General features: G+C 40.9%; 1 protein-coding gene across 1 annotated transcript in view; it reads left to right on the forward strand.

Annotated features, from left to right (window-relative positions):
* Positions 1 to 21496, forward strand: part of TENM1 (teneurin transmembrane protein 1) — a 237641-nt gene that overhangs the window by 213628 nt on the left and 2517 nt on the right. The window contains exons 23-29 of the mRNA XM_042876489.1: positions 890 to 1256; positions 2882 to 3392; positions 8093 to 8265; positions 9144 to 9379; positions 15491 to 15787; positions 18952 to 19339; positions 20014 to 21234. Of these exons, the coding sequence (XP_042732423.1) occupies positions 890 to 1256; positions 2882 to 3392; positions 8093 to 8265; positions 9144 to 9379; positions 15491 to 15787; positions 18952 to 19339; positions 20014 to 21234 (3193 nt within the window). The remainder of the gene's footprint in view (positions 1 to 889; positions 1257 to 2881; positions 3393 to 8092; positions 8266 to 9143; positions 9380 to 15490; positions 15788 to 18951; positions 19340 to 20013; positions 21235 to 21496) is intronic.

The following is a 21496-nucleotide window of genomic DNA, read 5'->3' on the forward strand; positions in this document are numbered from 1 at the left end:
CTGTGGTCAGCAGCCTCCATACCAGCTGTCTTGCAGGGTGACAGGCTGCCCACCTCCAGCTGGGAACATGCTGAATTCCTCCATGTCCTGATGCGACAGGCATCAAGTCAGTGAGGTCATTCTTGTAGCATCTTCTCCAATGCTGTTTGGAAACTTTGCTTGGTTGATACCTTGACCTTCATGGCAAAAGGCAAAAAGCTCACCTTAACTATGACAAATTTACTTACCACGTGACAGAAATACTGAATTCACAAACTAAAATAAGTGGCTATATATATAATGGCTGGGCTACTGTATTGTGTGAAGTCTGATATATCGGTGCATTATTACATTACAAAGAATTAATGAGCTTATATATTTTATGGCACATAAGTCTTATTAACATTTCTGGCTTAGTAAATAAATTGTGGCAATGTGTCATGCTCTTCTACCGTGTCATTTTCCTTTTGTGCTAACGGTCAATTAAAGTGTTAGGACATTGACAACCTCTAACTTTCCCACTCTGCCAGTGTTGAGTGCAACCTTGAAACAATAACATTCAGACCTGGAGAATTTTCTGGCTGATGTTGCATGACACAAAGTGTATGCTTTTATTTGCATGAATGCATAGGTATAATAAAGTTCCGCCCTTAATGGACTTCTGCAAATACCTTTCAGGGGTTGCTAAATTACTTTTGAAATCAAATTTAGCTCCACATTGGTGCTGGATCTCACAAAAAGGGTATGCTTGTAGAAATGTGTTCTGACAAACGCAATTGAAGGTACATCCTAGCACAGCAGCAGCGGGTAAATCCCCTAGATGACATGGTCCTCAGAGATGGTTGAACAAAACTGCTTTATGTCTTCATTGTTTTTTTGAACCTGCCCTCCCCGTGGTTTGGTTTCACAGGTGCGGTTAGAGTGGCCAACAGACCTGACAGTGAACCCGCTGGACAACTCGCTGTACGTCCTGGACAACAACATCGTCCTGCAGATCTCTGAGAGCAGACGTGTGCGCATCATCGCAGGGCGCCCCATTCACTGCCAGGTGCCCGGCATCGACCACTTCATCGTCAGCAAGGTGGCCATCCACTCCACCCTGGAGTCAGCCCGAGCCATCGCTGTGTCCCACAGCGGGATTCTTTACATTGCTGAGACTGATGAAAGAAAGATCAACCGCATACAACAGGTCACAACCAACGGCGAGATCTCCATAATCGCCGGAGCCCCGTCAGATTGTGACTGCAAGATTGATCCTAATTGTGACTGCTTCTCAGGTAAGACAGCGCTATCCTGTACTTTCCTGTTGCTGCACTGTCAAGACCCTCTGGCATAGCATCAGGTTAGCAAAGCGACAGGAGTAACAGGCTGGTTCAACTTCCTTGGAAAGCAGAAAGCCTTATCAGCAGCTCCGCATGAATTTGTTTAATCCATTGGGTGCAGAGGCATGAGTCTTCCAGCTGGCATTGGAAGAACCTCTGAGTGGGCACAGATTTTCCTGTTTCGATACAGAGATTACACATCATTCAAAATGAGTTCTAAGTATGGCTTTTTATGTCAGCTTTGCTCGTTCTGAAGATGTTAGCAGCCCCTGTGCAGGTTGCACCTGAATACTCCTGGATGTGGTAGCCCTTTTTGCCAAGGAGATTATCAAAATGTTCCACGTCCTGTGAAAAGTGCTATCTCACGCCTTCTTGTTGTGCGTTTTTTTTTCACATAAACCTATTTCATGATGGAACCAAAGAGAATGTTCCCTTACACAGAGGAAGGCAGTACACTGTCATCTTGCCATCTCCAAGAACCACTTTGTTCAGCTCTGTAATGCTATCATAATTCATAAGCCGCCCATTTCAAGTAAAAGGTTAATGACTGACAAGAAAACATAAAGTATGTCAAGAAGGAGAGGAAAAAAAATGTAAATGGTCTTCCAGAGGAGGTGAGTTCCTGACCCATTATGGATAATCAAAATCTCATGAGCTTTGCCACGTGCTGCCAGCTTCAGGTATGGCTCTGTCGTACCGGGGCTGAATAGCATCCTGTCCAGGGTTCTGATTGAGGGAATCTACCCTCAGCACACACACAGAAAAGTACTGTGGCAAAGCTAATGATTGTGCCAGTGCTGGGCTGGTGAAAGGCAGACACCGCTTGGCAGAGACTAGCTCATTTGTCCGTTTCCAAGGCAGCAAAGGATATGCTCAAATTCTCCATCAAATTGTATTTCTGAGTCAGGAGAAAGGGAGCAGTCGTAACAGTAATGTGCTGCTCTCTAACAGTGAGGTTTAATATGCTTCCTTTCCGATTACATAAAATCCTGTTCATCTGAAGTCATTTAGATACTCAGGTATATAGCCCATGATCATGAAAACATCCTCTTTGGATCTTAAAACACATAGCATTTATAAGTACAAAGTACAATTACGATTGATATAGGAGGGGGTATATTTTCAAGGCCTTTTTTGGCTATTAATCTCATTTACTTTTCTATAATGTTGAGATTGTAGTAAGTACAATCTAATCTTTGCTTCCCTTAATTACTTTGAATTACTGATTTTTATTTATACCACAATTCTGCTTGGACTACATATCAGCATACAAGAAGTAGGAAATGAAACTTCACCTGTTGTTAACATTTTTTCTTTCACGTTTCAGTATGTGATGCTTCCCTGAGCATCAGGGCTTTGGAGTTAGTAAAAATGGTGTAAGTTGCATATTTGTCTTCTAGTTTGTTTTTACTGAGACCGATCCAGAATTGCACCAGCTTTAAATAATGGAGGTTTAATGAATTGGAAGCAGATACTCTCCTGTTGACATATAAATGCTGAGAAGAAGCAGTAAGCCAGGCTTTGAGGTTCAGCTTAAATGCAGACATTGCAGATTACTAACACTGCCATTTATGTCCCAGGTGACGGTGGATATGCCAAAGATGCAAAGCTGAAAGCACCTTCCTCCCTAGCAGTCTCTGCTGATGACACGCTGTATGTAGCAGACCTTGGCAACGTTCGCATCCGCGCCATCAGCCGAAACAAGGCTCACCTCAGTGACACGAATCTGTACGAGATTGCGTCACCAGCAGACCAAGAGCTGTATCAGTTCACCATCAATGGCACCCACCTGCACACCCTGAACCTCATCACAAGGGACTACATTTACAACTTCACCTACAGCGGAGAAGGGGACGTTGTCACCATTACCAGCAGCAATGGGAATTCGGTGCACATCCGCAGAGACACGAGCGGCCTGCCCCTGTGGGTCGTGGTGCCGGGCGGCCAGGTATACTGGCTGACAATAAGCAGCAATGGTGTTCTGAAAAGGGTTTATGCCCAAGGCTACAACCTGGCTCTGATGACATATCCTGGAAACACAGGACTTCTAGCAACCAAAAGTGATGAAAATGGATGGACCACTGTGTATGAGTAAGTCCATGGCATTAAATTTCTGACGTAAGGAGCCCTGTTTTAAACAAATGGTTGGTTTTTTTTTGATTCTAGTAATTACAAAAGACAAAGCTATTATACAAGCTCTTACAAACAGTAAAACATTTCTTAAGTGTTACAGCCTGTCAAATGTAAATGTACGCAGTGTGAATGTACACAGTGCCCATTACATGTACAAAAACTGCCTGGAACCACACGTCATTCATACCGTATTAGTGTGAATCTCTATTTCTCTAAATGCAAATATGGTTTTGGAATTTTTGGTAACTAAAGAAGTAGAGGCCAGTTGTGATGTGAATCACAGATTTGCAAAAACCCTGAGGAAGACAAAATGGGAAAAATTAACATACTCATAGGAGCAAGGAGTGTTACAAAAGAAACAGAGAATCTTGGTGGAAGGAACATTCAAATGCAAGAACGGACTTGTCTCCATTGTTAGAGGAAGAGGATATATAATTAAATATACATATATCTAATAGGGAAAAGATATATATTAGTGGTATAGGAATGGCCTTATAAGGAAGGGGCTTTGAGACATTTGACAGGACTCATAAAGGGCAAGACAAGGCAGTACAGATGCAGTCAGAACATTAGAGTCTGGTCCCTGGGAGAGAACAACCCCAGAGAAAAGCCATGTTTGATTTGTGTGATATATCAGGATTTCTCATTATTTATAATTGTCATAATTCCTGTTTGAGAACATGGCAAGTGACTGATGGAAATCATGTGTTAACACTGCACTACTAATTCAAAGTTCTTCAAGGAAAATAATGCCTGCTTTCTGTAGGGCATAGGAGTCCATTGTCAAAAAAGAAAATGAAAAGCCATCCAGGTGAGATATGAATAGAAATTAAGCTACTGCATAAGTCACCTGGAAAGGCAGCTGAGTCACCATCATTATAGGTTATTTAGAATTATTTTTTATTAAACTGCAAACGGGATAAAAGCAGGGGAAACTGCTGTCTAGAGTGTGGGATTTGTTGTTGAAGGGGATATTTTTCCATTTTATCCTCCATTATACCACTAAAACAGAATAAATGATAGAGTTGCTCTAGGTATAGACAACTGGGGCCGTTTTTGACGATATTCAGAACAAAACCATACAGAGCCTCCCTGATTCGGTTCTCATTATCTGGCATCTAGCAGTAGAAGTTGCAAGTTTCATGCAAGAGCACAAGGCTGGTGCTTGCTGTCTGGCGCAGTTTAAACACTGATCTAAGAGAGATTTCTGTTCTACACAGAAGTGAATTAATTAAAATATGTGCTTCTTTGAAAGAAGAGGGATTCATTTAAATTCCTTCCAGAGGATGGGATCAATTCCGGTGGTGGACAGATGACACTTTCAAAAAGCTTTCACAGTAGCTCCAAGTCATGTCTGCTGCTTCCTAAAATGCTGAACACTATGCATTGTTTCAGGGCCTTTATTGTTCGAGCATGTTAGAGGGGATAATGTGTAGTCCTGTGCTTCTCAGTGGCTTTAATATTGCTACTCCTACTCTGTCCCGCTGGCATCGGCTGTAAACCTTTTCAGACAATTACTGCTCATGCCTGTTATCCTCTGGCAAGTAGTTTGTAATGCAGGACTCAGTAAGATTTCTTTTTAAAGGACTTTGCCTGCTTGCAAGGTCCTCCCACTTACGTAGTACTGATTTCCTCACCCAGAGATACATGAAGGGACAGTATCCACACTGATGCTTTCAGTTGTACAGACCGTATGTTTGTGCACTTCTGCCAGTCTAGATCTGCCAGCAAAATTAACAGAGTTACAGATCAAACATTACAAAAATAGCAGCAATATTAAATGGTGAAGTCATATTGTTAATATTTATTGTTCAGACCAATATTTTAAGTCATCTTCATAATGTGTTACAGCTTTCTGAGTGGCTGAGATGCCATGTCAGAGGGACAATTGGTACAATCCATGATATGCTGAATGTGGATGTGTTTTCAGAAGCTGATTTTCCTTTTCACTATAAATAGCTCATGGTAGATGATGGTCCTTAGTCATATATAAACATAGAGTTTAGAGAATTAACATACAAGCAACTTTCCAGTTGCCTGCAATCAACTTTTCTGTTTAAGCTAGATTTGCATTTACATCCAAAAGTTCAATCCATGTCACTATCAAGCTGAAATAGGAATGAGTTTGTTTAACAACACATATCACACATACTTGGGAATATGAGCAAAGATAATGAACTGTTCAGAACACATACCTGTGTGTCAGATTCGCTCAGAGGGAAATTATTAAGAGGTAGAAAACCACCTACAAAAGTACTTGTCATCCATCTAGTCTAATCTGATAGAATGGAAGCACTGAAAGAGCTCTTGCATAAAATTATGTACTAATGTGCGATTTCAGTCATGTAGGGTTTTTTCCTAATATTATATCATTAAAGCCATAAAAAGGGAGGGGGGGCACTGGGCCTCTATTAAATCAAGGACAAGAAAACATCTGCAAGAAACAGCCCTCTCTGAAAAAATTAATTAGACTGCTTTCCCTTTGAAATGGTATAACTCTTAACTGTGCTACACATAGAAATGCAAATAGATTGTGAAGCTCTATACCCAAGTGTGCTTTTCTAATATTGGTGAGCACTTCCTCATGTGAGTACTGAAATCAGTGCAATTATTTGCATGATTAAATGGTCACCAGAATGATTAACAGTGCAATAACTGGGCACCAAATTAACATTAAGAAATACGTCATGATTCTGCCCCTACTAGTATGGGTAGGACATTGCTCTGCAAGAACTGAGACCAAGTGTGCTGTTATTCATCATGTGAAAGGTGGCAGAACCTGTCCTCAGAGGGCTAGGTTTCTTGAAGCAATCTGGAATAAAAAAGCCCTTTAGATGGTTACACTGTGAAACCATTATGGAGACACTGACCTTGAAGTCAGCTGTACCATCTACTTGAGTTAGGGTACATGGGCATGTGCTCTACAGCCTCATGTTAGTTGTTCAATGCCAAGTCTGGTCTGCTATCCAGTCCTGTTTTCAGCTACACAGGAAGTTCTGTACCTCTTCATCAGCAGCATCCAGCAGCAACATCGCAGAGGTGGATCCTGATTCTTATGCACAAGTATATTCCAACAAACTGGCTGCATTTATCCCATAAAAATTTGTCATTTGGGGATTTTTGTGTAGTAATGTAGAAAATCCAAATAACTTAGCAAGCTGTTTGATCAAGTAGTAAATGAAATATAGTTGCCCAGTGTTTGTAGAGTTTTCTAATGATGAAGAGGGGTGGTCTTAATCTGTTTTAATCACAGAGAGTGGCACTCAGTCCATTGGCACAGAACCGACATCAGGGTGAGATGGAAAGAAGTCACACGAAATGTGTTAGGGCAGTAAGAGGTGAAAGAGAGAGAGATTATACTGCATTTAACATTTAATGAAATTACATGTCAAAACATACAAGATGCTTGGCAAGTTCCTTTTCCAGTGTTTCATTTGAGAAGAACAGCTGCTCTGTTTTCTTTTTCATACTGAATGGAAAAGGGAATTCCTGATTTCGTTCATCAATATCTCTTGTGGCACACAGATTTTGTCTAATTAGGGATAGGTGAGGGCCTGAAAGAAAGGATGCTAACCCATTAAAGTGAAGGACATTGCCAGATCGTCTACTGATGTGAATTGGAAGAGCTCCCCTTGGAGGGAGCAGGGCTGTGCCAGTTGGTACACCAGCTGAGGATACATTTTGCGAGTGCAAGAGAGACAGATAATAATAGATGAAAACTTAATTATGCTTTCCTACCTGCTCAAGTGGGCTTCTATTTTATGAACATTTGTCGATTTTACTCATGCAAAAGCGTCTTCAGCATGTTCAGTGAGTTCCCTTGGATGAGTAAAAATGTCTCAGGATCAATGAGATTTTTAAGATGGGTGGCACTAATATGGAACTATATCAAATACCAACCATTGTTCTGCGTTGTTTGCTGTGTGAACCGTCAGAAAGAACAAACTTATCTGTAGACTGAAGAGACCCATTAGAAACATTGCTCCACAGCTTTTGAATTACTCACTGACATTTTCATAACGTGGCCTGATTATTACGTAGAGTCCTTAAACAAGAACGGTTTCTTTAGCACTGATTCAGTTTAGGTTAACTGAAATGGGGCACTCTGGATTCTGGTGATTTTACTTGTGATGAGAAGTTCTGGCCCCTGAGAAACGTAACATGAGTGAAAGCCACACAGCTGACCAAACAGACTTCCACCTAATTTTATTGCTCTTGTTATGCTTTAAGTCCCTTTTTTTTTCAATTCATTTTTTGCCATTCATACTATGTGCTTTGCTCATCAGCAGCAAAAGGCAGTTATAGAATCACAGAATCATGCTTGGGTTGGAAGGGACCCCAAGGATCAAGTCCACAACCTCCAGATCTGCTACTAGACCAGGCTGCCCATGGCCCCGTCCAACCTGGTCTTCAATACCTCCAGGAATGGGGCATCCACAACCTCTCTGGGCAGCTGTTCCAGCACCTCACACTATGGAGTGCTGCAGTAGCCTAAGGTCTGGCTTTCAGAATGAAACATGCACCAATTCTTACCTTTTTGCTTGTTGAACAGTGTTGAAAATGCATTTTTTTTTTTTTTTTTTCCCCTCTTTTTTAAAAAAATGTCAGCAGTGTCTGCAGGCACAGTATTCCTGTGGTGTTAATGCTGTGTCTTGCAGGTACGACTCTGATGGCCACCTGACCAATGCCACATTCCCAACTGGGGAAGTCAGCAGTTTCCACAGTGATGTTGAAAAACTGACGAGAGTGGAACTTGATACTTCAAACCGGGAGAACGTGGTCACAGCTACAAACTTCTCAGCTACTTCTACAATATATACTTTAAAACAAGGTAATGAAGGCATTTCTGTTATTTCTTTCCTAGTCTTCACATTTCAGACTCTGAATATTGTTGCATTCTTAACTGTTTGATGGAAAGACACTGAAATTAGTTCATTTGTTTCTTCCTTGTTTCAGTACAAATAGCTCGATAGTACTTACATTTCTCCTGAGGTTCCTGCTAGGAACAAACCACCAGTGAATTCTTTTCCTCCGAGAAAAATCCCGTGGGTAGATTCTAGTTATTGAAATCTCTGATGTCTCCAAGCTTTACATGCTATTAACCATGCCAGTATCTAGGGGAATTGGATTGACCCATAATACACCAAGCTTTGTAATTCTGAGAACTGTGCCCAAAGAGTGATGTGCTCTGCTGCTGTTTTGGTAGTGAAATGCCGTGTTTGGCCAGTGCCATGAATTCTTTCTGGTAGTTCTGTATCTGATGGCAGCACGTGTAGGAAGGAGGAGTTGATTATTAAGGGTGACACTCACTTTTGTCTCTTAGTCCTAAGCAAACAGTAGAACTCAGTCTCAAGGCTGGCCATCATGGAACCTCTGCCCCAGGGTCCTGATGCTAGTGGGGAAGAGTAGAGGAATAACAGTGGTCAGAATGCAGCTTATGAGTTCATGTATTGCTATGCTGAAAGCAAAACTCTTTACTCCTGCTAGGAAACCTGGACAGCGGAAATCATTTGTCCCAGTGTAAAAAAGAGAGGCTTAGGCATGTGTGGATGTGTAGATCTGGAGGTTACAGATTCCAAAAATCACACTGCATTTAGTGCATGAACAGAAGTCTGTAAACTTGGGACAAACAAAGCCCCGTTTTCTTCATAGACCTGTGAATCTGAAATTCTCTGTATTCCCTGTTTTTGCTTGTTGTTTTTTTGACAGATAACACACAGAATATCTACCGGGTCAGCCCAGATGGGTCTCTGAGAGTCACCTTCGCCAGTGGAATGGAAATCACGCTTAACACAGAGCCTCATATTCTAGCAGGAGTAGTCAGTCCCACTTTAGGGAAGTGCAATATCTCCCTTCCTGGAGAGCATAACTCAAATCTCATTGAATGGAGGCAAAGGAGGGAGCAGACCAAAGGCAATATCTCCACGTTTGAGAGAAGGCTAAGGGTAAGGTTTCCTCTTGTGTGAAGTGCAGTGTTCCCTTTGAAAGCCGTTGAACTAAAATGATGTTGAAATGCTCTACTTTGTAAGAAGTGTAATAGGAAGTTTGTATCAATGGTGGGCCCCAGCCATGAATTTCAAAACCAAACTCCTCCAATACTGGCAGGGGTGTTTAATCTCTGTTTGATTTTGGTTGTTAGACTTGACTTCAAGACATAATTACTTCTTTTCTTCCTCTTCTTTTTCAACTAAGAACTTAATTATGTCTTTGAAAGAAGCTGCGAGCAACAGACGAATCATAGTTCCTGCAGTACAGTGGCAGACTTGGAGCCAGATTCTGCCTCTCAGATCTAACCACCTTTTTGTTCTGGGGGATACAGCAGGTTCCAGCCGCTGCTCAGTGCAGAGGTCTCTCAGGGCATACCTTGGGTGTCTGTGCGAGGGCATCTCCTGTAAGCCATGATGTTATAGAGCCTCCCCATCTATCCACAATTCTGTGGATTCTGCCCTCCACTGTGTGCTTTCAGCCCCCCTACTTCCCTCTGACTGCATTACCTTACAGCTCTAATAGAGAATTATTTTAACAGTACATCCATGGTTTATATTTATTTTCAGGAGAACTCGCAGTTTACAATGACAGATGGTCAACATTCAGCATTTAATTAGGTAACACCAAGGCTCAAAGAGACAACTACCTTGCAGGATGGTTTTTTTACAAAATCAGTTCTGTTTTTCACATGAATAGTCCATAAAGCACCTGTACCAGTAGTACAACTGGGAATTCTGGACTTTAAAATATTACATTATTAACTGCAACATGGCTGGATGAGTATTATCTCTGAAGGTACATCTGTTAGCTCTAAAAATATGAAGATGGTTACTAAATCACTGGATTTCTTTTTGGTTATCATATCCCATATATTATTTTGCTTTAAAAATGTATCAGTTTGATTTTCAGCTGTGCTTATGAGGTAGAAACAAAAAACTTGTATGATGTGGCCATGATATTACCACCATGTGTAAAAAAACATTTGAAACGACATCTTTCAGACTTGGCAGTCACAATTAATTACTTACAAGGGTCTTGCAAGTGGGAAAAAATCTTCATGTGGTGTTTCTTGCTCATCCTCTGACTGCATCTGCCCTATCCTAGTGTTGCTCTCCAGCTCTCTGTCCAGGGAGGCAGCTGAATGTATTGTCATTGCAAAGGTGTGTTGTTAAGATCATAGGATTGAAGCTGTGGCCTCCGTGGCTCACTTTATCTAATCAAATGGTTTCCTGTGTGATTTTGTGCTTAAGTAACTGTATGGCACATACTTTTTTAAAGATCTTACGGAATAAAAGTCTCAAATGGAAAGGACGTTGCCAGTCATCTGTTCTGCTTACGCTGCCAGGGCCAAGTTGTTCATCACCGTCACATTTCAAAGTACTTCATCCTGCACAGCTTCCCTGTTATTCAGTTTATGTTTTCTGTTGTTGAAATTGATTGCCAGTTCTTTTATCTCATTTTCACTTGCCTCTGCATGATCCTTAATAATGCTTGCCAAAAAGGGGAGGAAACTGGTCAGGATTAGATGGATTCTGGCTGGAGGCATAAATTTTTCAGAGAAATATTGAAAATCTGAAGCTATCTTGAGTTCACCTGAGGGACCTGCCTCCAAGTCAGTCTGCTGGTGCATAGAAGCACTTGTGTTCTCTCTTCCTCCTCCTTCATCTTCCCTCCAGCAAGAAAGTTTGTGGTGTAAGAACAATACCAATATGCCATTTGTATGCTTTGTCCTTCCAGAAGTATCCACTAGCATCACAGCAGCATTTGCATTGTTATTTCTGTGAATTATAGATTTCCTTTTATACCTACCCAAGATGATGGGGGATTGAGCATTGCCCTTGCCTACCCAAAAGAAAGTCAGCTGCCTACATTATGCTGTTTCCCCTTCTCTGACTGCACTGAGCTTTAGAGTTGTCAGGGCTGTCAGAGAAAGGCTGGAAGAAATCTGGTGGGATAGCAAGAAGGATTTGATAGCAGATGTATTCTGCACGTAAGATAAACCATGCAAATAAGCACAGAAGACAAATGGATTATTGAGGCTGCTGTGATCGATGAATAGAGTTTGGAGGAGAGGTTAAATACATGATTCCCAGGGTTCAGCTTTAGCACTGAGATGTTTGCATGGAGTGCTGATGGAGTTGGGAGCCAGCACTGGTGTAAAGAAGCCGGAACAGTGCAGCTGGAGAGGGAGGCAAAGAAGCAGCAGAACATGCCCACAGACAGCTGTCTTTCTTGGAAACTTGTTTATAAGAGGAAACGTGCAGGACATCAGGAGCAAAAATGCCACTATGTACAGTGAATCAGTGAGCCAATACTGAAAGGCACTTAAGGCCCACTGTTGACAAATCCTTTCCATGAGTAGTGCTTGAAAAAAAACATAGCATCAGTAGCAGCCTTTATCAAGGATGAGGTTCTGATGAGACCTACAGAAAACTTCCAGTGAGTTCTAGTGAGTTCCAGCTTGAAAAAAAAAAAAAAGTTGTTAAGCACTTAATCTGCCATGACTGACACAATAGGAAGTGTGTTAGAAAGCTTGCAATGTAGGGCAAAAAGAACTATGCTGAACTTTGAAAATAAATGTAAAAAAAAGCTCTGGGGATTGGACTAGTTCTCGGTGGAAATGAACAGATCTGCAGGCGCCCTCAGTTAAGGGAAGAAAACAGTACAATGGAGAAGTTTTCTAGGGAAATAAAAAAGCATAGAAATCAAGTTTAAAGATGTCACTTAAAGATCAGTCCTGATACTGTCACTGAAACAAACGGCTTTGAATGCTAAGAGGTGTAAATTAGAAGGCAGGTCACTGGGGATGAGATAAAGGATGACCTAGTTGAAGAGACGAAAGCTATTCCTTTTCTGCCAGTTCCTAACATTTTTAATTCCTAACCGCAATTAAAACCCATCTTGAAACCGTGTTAGTTACTGTTACTGTTAGTGTAAAATAAGTTGTGGAAAGAGGCCACTGTTAGCACATTCCCAATAATGTGATAAAAGTTGGGTTTTGAAAAGGGTGTGTTGGTTTTTTTTTTCCCATGATACATATTCCTTGCTCCAGAATTAAAGCAGAAATGAGTGTGTTAATGGAAATGCTGGGAAAGACAGCTAACTTTATCTCAGCATCTAAATCAATGTTGGAAACAGGAATTAATCAGAGTTTTCCTTTAAGTGCAGAACTGCCTGCCCTGGCACTTCATGAAAGTACATAAAACAGTCCGTAGGCATGTATGCACTTTATATTAATAATAAATCTATGTACAATCAGGCATTTTAACATCAGTCTTCATCTAGCAGGACTTCTTTTTATCAATTGAAGTGCTATTTTAATTGACTTCTAAAAATGAAGCAGAGCTGTTGTTAAAACCAATGAGCATGGTGCATAGTAATATACTGATTAGAATTCAGCTCTGCTCCCTCCTGTCTTTTGCATAAGTTAGAGGAACTTGGCGTTGGATGCAGGCCAGGTTTTATAACTGAATATCTACAAAATTGAAAATTGAATGCTTGGCCAGTCTCACCTTTTTTTTTTTTTTTTTTTTTTTTTTTTACTTTTTAAATAACAAAAATGGAAGTAACTCATTGGCCTCAATTCAAGTCAAAAGTCTTTTGAATTTAGGCTTTGACAGCTATGTTTATTATCACATTTAGCAAATTATCTCCCTTTATTTACCAGCCTTGCAGCAAGTTGTAATGGTAAGGTCAAATCCTCAGTCACCCTGTATCAGTTTGCGTTGACTCAAGTCCAGACACAGACAAGGAAATACACAATCATCTCATCTGATTTCACATTTGAGACAGTTTAGATTTGAGAGTAAATGTCAAGAGAAGATTTATGCAATCATTGACAACTGCAAAATTTCTGGCAAGCAAATCAATAGAAATAGAGCCAAAAAATGTTTAAAAATATATAACGTATCTTGTTATGAACTACTAACATGATTATTGAAATCAGCTGAATTTTCTCCCTATTTTCATCAGCTGGAATTTGGACCCAACACTGCTTTCAGAAACCAGATTTTACCGGCTTGTAACCGCACACGTGAGCTCCAGTTTCTCACAGGGGCTCCTTGTAGACTTGCACATACATTGGAGGAGTTATCTGTAGGAAGCCACTGGGATTTGAAATCAGCATTTCAATGACAGCATTGAAATGCAGCCTGCTATTCGTGTATCACTGCATCTCGTCTTAAGAAGGATGTTAAATTTAACTTAAATCTAATATAAAAAAATAAACACAAACGGCATAAAATACAGAATATAAAAGAAGCAACGGCGCCTCTCCGAACCTTGTTTCAACTATGACAGGATCATCATAGAATCACAGAACTCTTTGAGTTGGAAGGGACCCTTAAAGGCCATCTGGTCCAACCCCTCTGCAATGAGCAGGGACTCCACAGCTCCCTCAGGTGTTTCTGAGGATGGGGCACCACCACCTCTCCAGACAACCTGTGCCCAGGCCGCCCAGTGCATCGACTGTGAGCCTTTAAATGATGCTGCTATTTTTCTTCAATGCTAATTCTGTCTCTCTGTATTTTCCATTCTTATTCATTATATTGTCTCTGAAAATTAGATTGCAAGCAATTTGTATTCAAGACTTTCATTTCTTCTAGCTGCATTTTACAATAATAATAATAATATTAGCAATAAGAGCATAAGTATGTACATATACAGTAAATGAGCATGAGCCAGGGCATATCTCCTGCTTGCTTTTCAGATATTTTACCACCAAGAGGGTTTTTTCAGAAATTGCAAGAAGTTTGCAAAGAAATACATTAACATAAACTTAATCCAACAGACTGTATACAAGCAAATATAGTTGAATTGAGCATCACATTTTACTTCAGCTCCTTAACTATCATTAGAGCATAAATTGTAATAGTTACAGCAGTCTACAGGGGTGTATAGGTATTTTACAGCTATTGTAAATGAACAGTATTAAAGTTAGACATGTGTGTATATAAAACCACAGGAATGGTAGTTGAAGAAAGAACACCTGCTTCTTCTAGATTTTCAAATTATTTTGTATCTAAAAACAGAAAAGGGAATGAAAATAATGTTCATTCTAACCACAACCACCGTACCATTACAGCTTGAATTATTAAACAGATATTTTTAACTATTTACTGCAACGCCTCCAGCTCTCAAGGAGAGGCAGGCACTGTGCTGTGCAGTTCTAACACCTGAGCTGACATCATCTCAGCTGTAAGGAATGTATTAATCCGAATACATTAATGCAAGTGATTAGGCAAAATGCAGTCAATTAATACAAAGAGTTCATTGGGCATTGATCTGAAAATGACAAGTCAACGAGCAGTGTTTTATGGTTCCCTAAATTCTAATTCAGAATTAAATGAAGTTGAATAGTGACTGCCCAGTGGCTGAGTGATGTTAGGAGGTAGATGGTGGAAGCATTGGAGAAGCATATTTTGTCTTCAGAAGTCTGCCTTGTCTTTGATTTCTGATTGCTCCCCCCCCCCCCCCCCCCCCCATGGGACTACAAGCACTAGCAGGTCGAGGCAGTCAGCCTGATCCCCTGCCAAGGCACCAGCTTTCACAAGCCTTGGGAGTGGGCTGCTTTTGTGAAGAAGTGTGAGGACACTAGTGAGTAGGGTCTTTGGGAGCCAAAAGCACAGCTCTTCCTTTTTCACACTGGTATGAGACCTGGATGGGCTGTTCCAAAGCAGCAGCTGACCCATTGGCACTAGTGGAGCTTAGGAGAGAGGAGGTGAGTTAGGAGAGATTTGTTTATTTGTGGGCTTAACTACACATCTTTGGCTGGGATCACACACCCTGTAGGAGAGATGAAAGCTGAAAAGCTTGGGAAAAGAAAGCTGAGCATATGGAAATAGAAAGCATTCTGCAATGTGATATGTAACACCGAACACAAGCAGCATTTTATTCGTTGGTCCTCCTATTTCTCAACTGAACGTTTTTCTATTTTCTTGTCTTTAGTGTGCCCTACATTGTCCATCATGCTGTTAAAGCATTGCCTGTTCTGATCAGAGCCGAAGCAGAAATGTTTCCGTCATCTGGAATTAAGGTATATCATCTTCTTCCTCTGTCTTTGTTTTTAGGCCCACAATAGAAATCTGCTCTCCATTGATTTTGACCATGTCACCAGAACTGGAAAGATCTATGATGATCATCGAAAATTCACTCTTCGGATTATGTATGACCAGACGGGGCGGCCGGTTCTGTGGTCACCCATCAGCAAATACAATGAGGTCAACATCACTTATTCCCACTCTGGATTAGTGACCTATATCCAAAGAGGAACCTGGACTGAGAAAATGGAGTATGATCCAAGTGGAAACATCATTTCCAGAACATGGGCAGATGGCAAAATATGGAGTTACACGTACTTAGAAAAGGTAAATCACTTTATAAGTGGATTGTTGTACCAACACAAGAATGTTTGGTTTGATACAGGCACCATATTGTGAGCTGTGTTAGTATTTAATCTCTTGCAATAGGATATAAGACTTACAGAAAATGCATACCTGAACAAATGTCTCAGACTTACGTGTCATCCTTTCGAGTCTGCCATAGATTAGTTCAGAAGAAAGTTATCAGCACCTCAGGTTTGTTTAATCAGTTGGTAAAAAGGCTTCCTCGTCTCTGTCCAAGCACAAAGGACACTCTCACTGATGAAAAATGCATTGCTGCTCTGTGTGACGTAGTCAGAAAAAAGGCATTGAAGTGGAATTGTTTCCTCCCAACAAACACAGCTCTCTTAAGCCAGAATTACACAGCGGTGAGGGCAAGCTAGTGCCTGCTCAGTGCTCTGCTGTCAAAAAGGGACTGATCCTGCCAACAGAAAGATTACTTTACTATTTATGTTGCCCATTATGGGGAAAAAACATAAACTAATACAAAATGAGTTATTGCCATGCTTTTATAGTGACTTCATGTCTAAACTGCCTGAGTGTTGTAATTTTCATTTATGACTGTAGGTAATAGTCATGAAATGGGGGAATAAATGCTGCATAGTCTTAGGAAGAACAACATCACATTCGTCAGTAGCAGCATCTCATTCAGAATCGTTTTGTCTCTCAAATCCAAAAATCTGTATTTTGAAAGCTTTCGCAACTCAGTGTGAGGTTATTTTCAGTGTCCTTCAAATTTTTTAATTTTTGAATGGCAGCATCTCAGACTCCTCGATATATTCTGAATTTGCAGAACGGTTTTCTGAACCTGTTTACCACAGGGAATGGAAAGGAAGGGGCAGGTGAGGTAAAACTGATAGCGGATGTTACACGCAAGAAATCCAATAGCTTTGAAGTTATTTATATCTTTAAAAGTTCCAAATGTGTACTTTTAAGATAAACTTTGCTGTACTTATTTTGAATGTATTTAAGCCTGATTCTCAAAAAAAAAAAAAGAAAAAAAAGAAAAAAAAACCAAAACCTTAAATCTAACCCAGAGGAAAAAAAAAAAAAAGATGCATAAAAATGTGATTCTTTCTTTGTCTGCATGCAGTATGGTTCTCGCACTTGTTAACAAGATTGGCAAACCCTGGAAGCTTCAGAAGTTCGGTTCAGATAAATTTGTCAGGGCTCCTTTTGTCTGTATGCTCTGCAAATTGCAAGTAAACAGGCATTTGTGCAGCCTCCAAATATTTGGGCAGCTTGCCTTTTGGAGGAATCTGTTATTTTTTCTTTGGGCCTAATGGACTGTAATTTTGGAAAGATGTATGTTTTTTTTATCCCTCCAACTCCTTTGTCTGCTCATAGTTTATGAGGAGCTGATAAATGAAGTCGTACGACTTAAATCTGTCATTCTGCAATCCTGCACAAGTGGACAGATCCTGATCGTGTCGAAGCAAATGACTGAAGCTTACAGGCCTAGGTAGCGGCAGTCTTGATTTATGCTGCAACTTGTCATTAAATTATTGAAAGTCATACACACCATGGACATAATCTCCCAGCTATTTAATGTACTTCCATCACAATTTGTTCCTCGTGCCAGAGGAAGATGAATTCGTTGTCAGAATTAGACATGGAGATATAATTTTGTGGCCCATTAAAGTCAATAGCTCATTGTGTTAATTAAGTAATGATTACTAAATGTTGTCTGAAACCTCATAAGAACCAATAATTCCTTTTATCAAAAAATCAATTACACAGTTCTCTTCCAACGCCTGTTTATTTACTTTCCCATCTATTAGCACCTGATGAGTTAATTATGTATCTTCACAAAGATTTCCACTTCCCAGGGCTAGTCCCAGCCTCCTGTGTTTTCAGAGGCGCCGTGATGGTGGCCCTGCACGCAATTCTCTCTTTCCCTTCTTTGGCTCACGTTGCTCCGTTAGCCAACGGCGTTCCCAAATCTGTGCTCACTCCGAGATCCCTTCCCAAATCCTGCCGCTCGCTGCCGTGGGAGCTGGCCGAGGGCTGTGTGATGTGTTGGGCACAAATGACATCTAGCGGCCGTGCCCAGCAGTTGCCTGTTCCCAGCAGAGCCGCGAGGAGTTGCCAGCGGCTCTTGGACTCCATGTGGCACCAGTCTGTGCCACTGACCAGGCTCTGGCTCCTTTGGCAAAGTGACAGTTTTGGGAGGTGTTTCACAGAGAGCCCGCCTCCAAAACTCCTTAAAACGATTAGAACCCCGTCTGTGCAAATAGTTCAAAAATCTACTACAATATTATTGGGATGAATAGGGAATTATTTTGTTTTCTCTTTATAGTGTCCCTTAATAAGCCAGACAAGATACTCAGCCTCCAACCATTTTATGGACTGTCTTTTCATTATTCTGGACAAAAGTGGAAAAGCCTCAAAGTGCTGTAAAATGACACAGAGGGGCACTAAAGTTGTATTAGTGATGTTACTGATCTTGTTATTCATACCCTGTCAATGGCAGACAGCTTAAAAACAGGCACGGGAGCAATATGTAGAGAGCAGCATCACATCGGTGCTAGGAGAGAGTTCAGCCAGTACCTTACTGCGGGCTGGGGACCCAATCTTTGTATATATTTTAAAACAAAAACAAAACAAAAAAAACAGAGACAGAAGTAGTCACACCAAAGAACTTGCAGTCCATTTTCACCCATCTGTGTAAGCAGAGTTAGCATGCATGCTGTGAGACAGTATGAAGATGTACAAAAAAGGGGTAGGGCTGGGCTAGAACTGTGCACAGTTCCAATAAAAACTAAACACCATGCACACAACACTGAACGTTTCTCCTTTCCACCTCCTGTAGAAACATCTGCTGGTACAGATGCTCTACCTAGGAGTGAGGTCCCCTCTGTTGGAGTTTCCTTAGAGGATGACCTAAATGTTTCAGAGTTGTGCAGCAAGTCAGCATGAGGCTGAAATGCCACTGAGAGCCACATCTGCCTTCCAATTTGGGGGTCCTTACCTCCAGCCCTATTATCATTCTCCTTCTGTTCCACGTCACCTTGCTGGCCAGGTCTGCTGGAGCTGAAAGCTTGACCTGGGGTTAAACAGACAGTAAGAGCAACCTCCAAGAGCAGCTAGTTGATGAATAATAAAGCGCTTGATCAGCCTCTTACACCGCCATTCCTGTCTGATTGCAGTCTGTGATGCTCCTGTTGCACAGCCAGCGCCGCTACATCTTTGAATATGACCAGTCAGACTACCTGCTGTCGGTCACCATGCCCAGCATGGTACGCCATGCCTTGCAGACCATGCTCTCTGTTGGGTACTATCGCAACATCTACACCCCGCCGGACAGTGGTGCGGCCTTCATACAGGACGTCACCAGAGATGGACGGCTTCTGCAGACGTTGTATCCCGGGACGGGACGCAGAGTCCTCTATAAGTACTCCAAACAGTCTCGACTTTCTGAGATTCTTTATGACACTACTCAAGTCACATTTACCTACGAGGAATCTTCTGGCGTTATTAAAACCATACACTTAATGCATGATGGCTTCATCTGCACCATCAGATACAGGCAAACAGGTTTGTCTAGCTATAACTACTTTGCTAATTTTTTTTTCCCTGATTCTGCACTTACCTGTCATGAAATTCCATTATTTTTACGTCTACAAGTTCTTATTTTTTATGTTTCAATAGAAAAATGTGTGTGTGTGTGTCTATGTCTGTGTCCACAGGCATATATAGCTGCCCCATTTGAAATACGGTTTTCTTTTTATTGCTTGGTTCGGAATAGCTCTTACAGTGTTGGATTGTTTTTATTCCACTGTGTGGATATTTGCTAAATACTAAATCAAGTTGTTTTATTGATTGCATTTTCAAGTTTCCCTGTTTATACCATAATGTAACATAAATTCAAGAGAACTGTTCATATAAGGAAAGAGATCAGCATGGAAAATAAATTCAGTTTAGAATTATCTTGCAAGTAAATAGAAATCATAATTATGAATAAAAAAGCATTCATTTAAACAAACGTTAATAAAATATAAATATTACATAGAGCAAACATTAATAAAAGTTTGTGAGAGAATAATCTAACATGGTTAGTGGTACTGCCTGAGACAGTCAAGTAGCAATGAGGCTCAAGGGTTCATTTGAGTTCGCAGCTTGTCTGTGCCAGTTGTGTAGGTTAAAGTATTCTATAGACGTAATTCATTTTTCTTCTTGCTTTTCCTCTTTCTCCTGCTTGTTGTGCACAGGTCCACTTATCGGTCGCCAGATCTTCAGGTTTAGTGAAGAAGGGCTCGTCAATGCCAGGTTTGACTACAGTTACAACAATTTCCGTGTCACCAGTATGCAGGCCATGATAAACGAGACGCCTCTGCCCATTGATCTGTACCGTTACGTTGATGTCTCTGGCAGGACTGAACAATTTGGGAAATTCAGTGTAATTAATTATGATTTAAATCAAGTTATAACCACCACTGTGATGAAACATACCAAAATTTTTAGTGCCAACGGCCAGGTGATTGAAGTTCAGTATGAAATTCTCAAGTCAATTGCTTACTGGATGACCATCCAGTATGATAATATGGGCCGGATGGTGATCTGTGATACACGCGTTGGTGTAGATGCCAATATCACACGGTATTTTTATGAGTATGATGCTGATGGTCAGCTTCAGACCGTGTCTGTGAATGATAAAACCCAGTGGCGCTACAGCTACGACCTTAATGGCAACATCAACTTGCTGAGCCATGGAAACAGTGCACGCCTCACTCCTCTGAGGTACGACCTTAGAGATCGCATTACCAGACTTGGAGAAATTCAATATAAAATGGATGAAGATGGTTTTCTCAGGCAAAGAGGCAATGAGATCTTTGAGTACAACTCTAATGGTCTGCTGAACAAAGCATACAACAAAGTGTCTGGCTGGACTGTTCAATACTGTTACGATGGTCTTGGAAGACGAGTTGCAAGCAAATCAAGCCTGGGACAACACCTGCAGTTCTTTTATGCTGATCTCTCCAACCCAATACGAGTTACTCACTTGTACAATCATAGCAGCTCAGAAATAACATCTCTGTATTATGATCTTCAAGGTCATCTCATTGCAATGGAATTAAGCAGTGGAGAAGAATATTATGTTGCTTGCGATAACACAGGAACACCTCTAGCTGTATTTAGCAGCCGGGGCCAAGTCATAAAAGAAATTCTGTACACTCCATATGGAGAGATCTACCAGGACACTAATCCAGATTTCCAGGTTGTCATTGGTTTTCATGGAGGGCTCTATGATTCTCTCACCAAATTGGTTCATCTGGGTCAGCGGGATTACGATGTTATTGCTGGCCGGTGGACAACACCAAACCATCACATATGGAAACACCTGAATGCTGTCCCACAACCATTCAATCTCTACTCATTTGAAAACAACTACCCAGTTGGCAGGATCCAAGATGTTGCTAAGTATACAACAGGTAAAAGTAACACATTTCTCATGAAAATACACTCTTGGTGAGATTCTGGTATGGATTCAAGATTCCAGAAATCCTTTGCAGACATCTAAAGTTAGTATTTGGCTCTAATCTACTGTACTCCTTTGGGAGCCAACACCTCACTGACCTTTATCTGTTTTTTTTCAGTCTTTTTGGTAACCAGTAAAATAATTAATAGTTGTATCTGCTGCTTTTTTAAATGCTAAAATAAGGGGAAGAAAATGTTTTTTTCCATTATAAATAG

Source organism: Lagopus leucura, unplaced genomic scaffold, assembly GCF_019238085.1.
Source record: "Lagopus leucura isolate 7727_CA_CO unplaced genomic scaffold, USGS_WTPT01 Super-Scaffold_100016, whole genome shotgun sequence".
Taxonomy (NCBI): Eukaryota; Metazoa; Chordata; class Aves; order Galliformes; family Phasianidae; genus Lagopus; species Lagopus leucura.